Below are 9437 nucleotides of genomic sequence, written 5' to 3'. Positions count from 1 at the left end.
GTAATATTTTATTATAACTTCTGAAATAATTGAGTCTCTTAAAACGTACCTATAATGTGTATAACAGAAACATTTCATAATATTTACCAATGTTGTATTGCACACAGTAAGCTCACATAATACTTTATCACTATTAATAATATCGAGCAAGAACATTATAGGTATATAAGTGTGAACACATGAGAGGTAATTGTTTTGTTAGACCTTATCACATAAATTGGGGATCAGTCAATTTTCAAAGTTACTATCAAATCTAAAACATACATACCTACTGTCATGTATGTATGTATAAACGTGCGAGAGGGACACCAGCCCAAACAATTTATTGTACTGAAAACACTAATAAAAACACAAATATGACACAGGATAGACAGTACAAAGGCGAACTTATCCCTTTATCATTTACGTGTTATTGATATTCTGTACGTATATAAGGTGCCCCTGGGATCAAATACTTCAGTATTGCTGCCACTGCGCGAGCGCATTTGATACATACTCGAATATTACAGACTCTAAAATGTTGTGGAGACTTATCTGCGTCGCTACGCTAGCTGTAGGTAAGTACTGAACGACAGCATAATTACATATTATTTTTTAATATTAACATAATAGTTTTTGCCCGCGGCTTCGCTCGCGTTAGAAAGAGACAAAACGTAGCCTATGTCACTCTCCATCCCTTCAACTATCTCCACTTAAAAAATCACGACAATTCGTTCTCCGTTTTGCCGTGAAGGACGGACAAACAAACAGACACACACACTTTCCCATTTATAATATTAGTATGGATTGGCTGTCCACCAGACTACACCTAAAGTGTTGCTCCCCCATAAAAAAATTCATAGTTCCATCGCTGACCGGTGATGCTCACGAATTTATTGAGACTAATAAAAAGATAATGAACTTAATCATCCCATCGGTGATGCTCAAAGGCCAAAAGGCGAAGCTTGAAAACATTAATGATTTTATCAGCTAAGTGGTTCATAATTATAATTGTTAAAATAATTATGACAATTAAGTTCTAAAACCTTTCGAGGACGGCGTTTCCATATTCTCAGAAAAGACTGGATAAAGTTGAATTCACTATCTTCTAACCGCACGAGATTTTCGATTTAAAGTTTAATCCATAGGTACCTACCCACTTAATACTTATTATATTTAAATGGGAAAGTGTGTGTGTCTGTTTGTTTGTCCGTCTTTCACGACAAAACGGAGCGACGAATTGACGTGATTTTTTAGGTGGAGATAGTTGAAGGGGTGGAGTGTGATTAGGCTACTTTTTGTCTCTTTCTAACGCGAGCGAAGCCGCGGGCAAAAGCTAGTAATGTATAAAAATCGCCCCGCCGAACGCCCCGCTCCGAGCGTCTACTCAGGGTACGTCGCCGAATGGCACAAACGCTTACGAAACGAAACGGCCGTAGAACTCGTATACTCAGTTCAGCCTTACTTGTCCAATCATGTAAACAAACATTGCTGGAAAACATTATGTCAATTTTCTCTGGAATTACACATTAACCATCACTTAAAATGTTATTATACACTTAAATAAACTCACAAAGTACTTATTGAAATCAATCAAAACACCACTGAATAATATCATTTCTAAAACGATTTTCATCAATAATTGTAATTACGAACGGATGACATCAAAAACTCCTGACATTACGAAGTCTAGATTGTCTATGAGTCGTAATGTTGGGATGACAACTTATCGTTATAAACGATCGATATTAACGTTTTGAGTTTGTATAGCTTGGAAAAAATGCGTTGATATTAACTACAATAATTTATCAGATTTTTAACCGACTTCTTTACGTAGAGGAGGAGGTTCTGTATTCAGTTTCGTATTTATGTTTTTTATGTACTTATGTTCACCGATGACTACGAGCCATGATCCGATTTTAATCATGTTTCTGAAGAAAGCGAAAGTGAGACAAGCCTTTTTCACAGGATTATTGCAAATGTGACGAAAAAGAATTAAATTATGGTTTTAACATAGATATTGTGTGACGTAAAATTGAAAATCCTCTGATGACGTCAGCAGCGAAATTATCGTTAATACATCATTTTATCGACACTTCCATTCACTAGTAATTGTCTTTGACCATATTTGACGTTTCGTTTGTTTACTATATTGGACAAGTAAGGTTGAACTGATTTTAGATATCTCTTTATCGCTCTTGCGTATTGGCGCGACAGGGCCAGACTGCCTTTCGCCAAATGCCATGCATTCGGCTAAGGCACCACCAAGGCCTTACACTTAACATATAACTACGGTTTGTTTTACAGGTGTATTTGGTCGCACCACGTTCACTGACTACGACCCCTATGAAGAGTACAGTACACTACTCGCCACAGAATATTGTAAGGCCAGTCATGCTGAGCAGCATATTCCAGAAGTTAAGGTAATTATGCAGATTATGTTAAAAACGCGGCTACTTCTAATTCATTTCGTTTCTATTTAATTCATCTAAGTATTATATCACGATTGTATAAAATACTAATTATGCCGCAATAAAGATTTTATACGCATTTTTAACCGCCGCACCCAAATCTCAAGGAAGGTGGTTCTCAATTCGTCTGTATTTTTTAACCGTCGCCTCATATCTCTCAAGAAGGACGGTTATCAAGTCGTCTGTATGTTTTTTTTTTTATTTTTTTTATTTTTTTTAATGTTTGTTCCTCGATATCTCCGTCGTTACTGGACCGATTTTGAAAATTTTTTTTTGATTGAATGTATATGCATACAGATTGGTCCCATTTTTCTCAGAACCCAGTTCTGATGATGGGATCTTGGAGAAATCGAGGGAACTCCTCAAATCTGAAAGGCATACATATGGTGATTTTTGTATTTTTAAAGGAACAGCATGCATTTACGTACGGAACAGTGACATTTGGTGCAGTGGAAGTGCTGATGACGGTCAGAACGGAACTCCTCAAATCTGAATGGCACGCTTATAGTGTCTTTGGTATTTTTATAAGAACAGCATGCCCTTACGTCCAGAACAGTGACATTTGGTGCAGTGGAACTCCTGATGATGGTCAGAACGGAACTCCTCAAATCTGAACGGCACGCTTATAGTGACTTTGGTATTTTTATAAGAACAGCATGCACTTACGTCCAGAACAGCGACATTTGGTGCAGTGGAAGTGCTGATGATGGTCAGAACCGAACTCCTCAAATCTGAACGGCACGTTTATAGTGACTTTGGTATTTTTATAAGAACAGCATGCACTTACGTCCAGAATAGTAACATTTGGTGCAGTGGAACTGTTGGTGATGGTCAGAACCTAGCTTTCACCAGAACCCCAAAGGCGGCGGTTTTTTTTTCTTAAAAATTATTTTAACGTTTGTTCCACGATATCTCCGTCGTTAGTGGACCGATTTTGAATTTTTTTTTTGATCGAATGTGTATGCATACATATTAGTCCCATTTTTATCAGAACCCAGTTCTAATGATGGGATCCTGGAGAAATCGAGGGAACTCTTCAAATCTGAAAGGCATACATATGGTGATTTTTGTGTTTTTATAAGAACAGCATGCATTTACGTACGGAACAGTGACATTTAGTGCAGTGGAACTGCTGATGATGGTCAGAATGGAACTCCTCAAATCTGAACGGCATACTTATAGTGACTTTGGTATTTTTACATAATCAGAACAGTGACATTCTTTGTTATGTTTGCTAAGCATATTATTGAGTTTTAGTCAAATTTTTTCACCAGAATTGAGGAAACCCTCAAAAACGGCGTATATTCATTTTTTTCTTAAAAATGATTCATACATTCATATCTATATATCTAGTGAGTTTAAAATCTAACAAATATTTTTCTACATAAACACTCACTACATACATACCTTTTGTTCATGTAAATAATGGTTTTATTTGTTATTTTTCAGTCGACCATAACAAAGTTCGGGCTCTGCTTGATCGGCCTGGTTGATACTGAGACAGTTGGCGCAGAGTTCGAGGCGGCCAAGACGAGTGGATCTTATGACACCATCATCAAGAAGTAAGTTGTTAACCGTTTCTGTGCGGGTGACACAGGAGGCGTATCATCAAGGTTTTTTCTACTCCCGAACTGTTATTCGTCATTTACAGTTTATGTAGCCCGGGGCTTAATAGTTATTTGTTATACAAGGGGGCAAAGTTGTATTTTAACGCCGAGTGTGGAATTGAAAAACGAGCAAGTAATAATTGCCTAAGTTTAAATGTTTATTTCTATCATTTTGTCTTGTGTTATGTTATAGTGCAGCTAGACCTGCTTTAAATTTGCATGCTACTCCAAGCAGGATATGGTTGAACTATATTTTATTGTACTTACATCTTTGTAAACCCATATTTCAGCAAATAAAGAAATACAAATACAAATACAAGTGAAAGGATTCTATAGTTGAACCACGAGCGAAGCGAGTGGTTCGAGAATAGAATCCTGAACTTGCGAGTTTTTTAACACACGAGAAGTAAAATACATTTGCACCCGAGTGTAACACAAAACTTTTCCTCTCACTATAGCGAGGAAACTACAACGCAAAAAATGCGTTTATCACTGCTTCCAGTAGTTCCACAGGTGGTAAATCATCTTTATTACTACCTTCACCTACTCTTATCAATTTCAAAGCAGTTAATTTTACTTTATTCAAGATCAAATTACTTTACCCACTAGTGGATAAAATGCGTTTTTACCCGCTGGTATTAAAGGACAAAACACGTGTTTCCGAGCTAGTGAGGGGAAAAGATCTATGCACGACCCTGGTGCATAGATCTTTAAGCCCCGGGCTACATAAAAGTCTATTCCCCAAAGCGACCCCCGCCGGCATCCCGCGCACGCGCGCAGTAACGAAAAAATTGTAAACGCATTGTTTGGCTCTGTAACCATGGCAAATTGGCAACGCATTGTTATAAAGTTACTGCGCGCGTGCGCGGGAAGCCGGCGAAGATAGCTTTGGGCAGCTGGCTCGAGCGTTGGTAGTGCAAACAGTGTGAAATTTCACAAAAGTTATTACTAGGTTAGTAGAAAACTATTAAAAACTAAGTGCATGGTCGTAGAATAAGTATTGTATGCTAAATTAGACGGGAATATTCTTAAACCATGTTTGATAAAAAACGGTCGACAAATGTCGGGGGTTTTTCAAAATTTAAATTTTGTATTGTGGTTATTCTAGGTACTGTGCTAAAGCGCCGCAGCTGAAGGAATGTACTCACGCCCTGGTGGAGGGCATGACGCCGTGCTTGCCGGCCGAGACTCCCGCCACGGCGATGAGGAGCTCCATCGCCATGATTGACTTCATTTGCGAGAACGATGGCGCGAGGGTTACCAGTACGTATACCAACATCAACTTTTTCATGCAAGAATGGAACAAACATTTATTTTAAACCATGGTCCAAAATTGATACAGTAATACTCCATTCATATACAGTAATGACATTTTTTTTTTTTCAGAATAATATTTAAAGTTAAACATGTGAACATTCTTATTTGTAAAATCTATCATATCATATTAAAAACAAAATGATATTTGAATCACAATTAATATAATTATCTAGTTAGTTATCGTGGATTTCCTTCCTATTCAGCTCGGGTGAAACGCGTGACTGATAACTACCTAATTCATACGATTTAAATCCTAAAATCAAAGTACATTGACGTTGATGAAGAAAAGTAACATATATTTTATTTAGGGATTCTTACGTTCTTATAAAGAAAATGTTTTGAAAATATTTAAGCCAAATATTAATGTAATGTAGTTGGCAATGTTGAATTATTTAGGCTTCAATGGATGGAACCAAAACACATTCTAGTGCCAGTTCTTTAAAATCAAATTTATTTTCAAACTTTAAGATAGTTACTTTTTTTTTTTTTTTTTTTTTTTTTATATATTATAGGACATTCTTACACAGATTGACTGAGTCCCACGGTAAGCTCAAGAAGGCTTGTGTTGCAGGTACTCAGACAACGATATATATAATATATAAATACTTATATACATAGAAAACATCCATGACTCAGGAACAAATATCTGTGCTCATCACACAAATAAATGCCCTTACCGGGATTCGAACCCGGAACCGCGGCGTAGCAGGCAGGGTCACTACCGACTGCGCCAGACCGGTCGTACTTAAAACCGGCAAAGAGCGTGTCGGGCCACGCTCATTGTAGTTTCCTGTATTTTTTTCAAAAAGTGTTCAACCTATCAAGTTCAAAATAATTTTCCTAGAAAGTCTTTATAAAGTTCTACTTTAGTGATTTTTTTTATATTTTTTAAACTGATGGTTTAAACGTTAGACGCTGGGGGGACGCATTTTTTTAACTTTGGGAGCGATTATTTCCGAAAATGTTAATAATATCAAAAAATGATTTTCGTAAACGCCTATTCATTTTTCAATACCTATCCAACAATATATCACACGTTAGGGTTGAAATGAAAAAAAAAACACTCCCCACTTTCTGTGTGTGTGTGGGGGGCTAAAAAGTGCCAAATGGAAATTTACTGTTATACCATTCCATTTTATTATCACAACTGCTAAACCATGCTTGTTTAAATTTCAGCGTTCGTTAAAGAAGGAGGTGCTCAGTGTGTTAAAGAGAAACAACTCGGCATGGCATTCTGCCAGGAAGCCATGAAGACCAACGTCACTAAACTTACGGAAATATATGGAGGTGGAGTCGCTGGCTCTCTGGCGATCTCTGACAAGGTAAGGTCTCGTTGCCTCTCACTCTTATTGTTAAAGAATAACCATGCAATAGCTAAGTCGTTGATCGGTTGATAAAAACTCCCATCTGGTTATTTACCCCGGCATTTATTAAAAAAAGTTCCTCAAAACTTACGTTTGTATAGAATCTCATTGATACTCCAGTACCTATTTGAAGACATCCAAAAGAAAATAAACTAAGAATGAGAAGACTAACCCCCTTATTCATAAACGTACTCTAAAGTTATCAAGCCGATAAAGTTCGTTTGTCCTTTTCTATCACACCAGTACGTCGAAAAGGGACAAACGAAATTTATCGGCTTGATAAATTTAAGAGTAGATACGTTTATGAATAAGGGGGTTATTGTTTAGTGACCCCCATTTGTTGAAAACTGTTAAGTGACCATTTGCAATCTGTGATCAAGCAGTCTCTCTAGGGCTACCCCCCCTTAAGTGCTACATATGTATTCTATACAAAATTTTGTAGGACATTATCTGTTGGTTGAATAGTACTTCGTAGACTTTTTCTGTGACACATTTTATGGAGTCAAATTAGTTTCAACGCCTGTTAGCATTTATGTTTGACACTCCATGAGATTGCGTATACCTGGGTCATACAGACATTTAGGCGGAGGCTACCCAATTCGTAATAGGTTTATTAGTTATTACTGACGTTTCCAGTTTCTTATTTAGTCAGATTCTGGGTAGACCGTTTTTTGGCAATAATGTTTCTATTTGTGGCAATCAGAGCCACTTCATCAGCATCACGTTACCAATATTTGTATGTAACATTCGACTAACATTATCTTCACAGGAAAAGTGTACAGTCACGGACCAGGGTCTGACATGCCTGGTGGACGTGTTGAAGGGCTGCTCAAACCCCGTTCCCGGACGACTGGGTCAGGAGTTCCATGATGTCTACTTAGAGAGCATGTCTTGCTCCAAGGTAGGATATTCAGAATGTTCACCTAATTTAATTTGAAACTAAATTAATCATTTCGGTGAACAAGAGAAAATAAGTTATGTTTTAAAGACGGCATCGTCTTTCAAGTGGCGCCCTCATTAGATTTTTTTTCTTTTTGAAGAACCTTTTAAATGAATTAGGAGAATCAGCATAACAATAGTATTTTGCTATTTTTTATACAGGATTTAATTGCTTTATTAGGAAACATACTTCATCGAACGAGAGCACGACTGGACGGTCGGAAGGCCTCTTAAGAAGTAAAACTAATCCTTGACAAAAGAATATTTAGAGAAAAATCAATCAGCTCACATTTTCATTGAAAAATGAAATATTTGATTGTTTTACAGATAGCCCAAGAACATGAAGTAGTGAAAGTAGATACAGTTCAGACAGCTTCGGCCCCAGTTTTGAGTGACACCCTGGAACAACTGCAGAAAAAGAAGCTGGAACTAGAAGTACGGATCGCTGAACTAGAGATGTGGAACATGGAGAACAAACTGAACGTGCAGCATACTGTACTCACTTCGGACATAAAAAAGAATTAAACCCTTAAGTAGTTTAAATACAGTCTTTAGATGGTTTTAGTGTCGCGCTGCGCTGTGGCGATCCGCATCACGGACATTTTTTATGAAGTTCATACCTATTGTCGTCCGCGCGGATCCAACCTTAATTTTAACGCCGAGTGTGGATTTGAAAAACGAGCAAGTGAAAGGATTCTATAGTTGAACCACGAGCGAAGCGAGTGGTTCGAGAATAGAATCCTGAACTTGCGAGTTTTTTAACACACGAGAAGTAAAATACATTTGCACCCGAGTGTAACACAAAACTTTTCCCCTCACTATAGCGAGGAAACTACAACGCAAAAAATGCGTTTATCACTGCTTCCAGTGTGCTTCCAGTAGTTCCACAGGTGGTAGATTCTACTTTTATCAATTTTAAAGCAGGTGGTAAATCATCTGGTATTTATTACTAGTGAGGGGAAAAATAGAATACCTATATTGTATTGACTGACAATAAAGCGCTTGAGAGCGAGCGTTAATTCCTTGTAATTAGGGCTGCCATCCGTCCGGGTTTCCCCGGATTTGTCCTAGTTTGGAGGCCGTCCGGGGGCCGTCCGGGCGGGGTATCAAGAAATGTCCGGGGAAAACCCGGACACTTTTTATGTAAGGAAGCACCTCATTGGATTATGACTGATTAACCAATATCTGTTTACAATTTTAAAGCAGTTAATTTGACTTTATTCAAGGTCAAATTACTTTACCCACTAGTGGATAAAATGCGTTTTTACCCGCTGGTATTAAAGGACAAAACACGTGTTTCCGAGCTAGTGAGGGGAAAAATAGAATACCTATATTGTATTGAATTATTTTTTATTTCCTATCCTACTGACAATAAAGCGCTGCACTGGTGATCTAGAGGTGAGAGCGAGCGTTAATTCCTTGTAATAGTTGTAATGAAGAAAATGTACCAAATATGTAGTGCTTATCAAGCATAAAGTGTGCCAATATTCGACCAAGTCACGCCTCATGGAAGGTGAAGAGAGTCTAAGGTGAAATTCACCGGTTAAGTGATCGTTTTTTCACTTTTATAATAAAATAAATCTTTATTTCCAAGAATGTTAATTAATTAATCAGAATCACGAAATCACAAAAATAAACAACAAAATTTATGTGTGTTTTTTTTTTAATTTCTATTCCCGTTTCATTTAAACCAAATTTTAAATTCTTATTATTAACTTGTCTCTGGTCGTACGAAGTACAAACTGGTTTAAGAATCTGGG

General features: G+C 37.3%; 1 protein-coding gene across 1 annotated transcript; it reads left to right on the top strand.

Moving 5' to 3' along the window:
- Positions 1-422: 422 nt before the first annotated feature.
- On the top strand, positions 423-8220 carry LOC125226599 (27 kDa hemolymph protein-like). Its single transcript, XM_048130611.1, has 7 exons — positions 423-557; positions 2287-2402; positions 3900-4012; positions 5166-5320; positions 6551-6696; positions 7508-7639; positions 8005-8220. Exons 1-7 carry the CDS (start codon positions 518-520, stop codon positions 8200-8202), a joined length of 900 nt encoding a protein of 299 aa, XP_047986568.1. The 5' UTR covers positions 423-517; the 3' UTR covers positions 8203-8220.
- Positions 8221-9437: the final 1217 nt, after the last annotated feature.

This window comes from Leguminivora glycinivorella, chromosome 5 (genome assembly GCF_023078275.1).
Source record: "Leguminivora glycinivorella isolate SPB_JAAS2020 chromosome 5, LegGlyc_1.1, whole genome shotgun sequence".
Taxonomy (NCBI): domain Eukaryota; kingdom Metazoa; phylum Arthropoda; class Insecta; order Lepidoptera; family Tortricidae; genus Leguminivora; species Leguminivora glycinivorella.
This window is presented reverse-complemented; position numbering and strand designations above follow the sequence as displayed.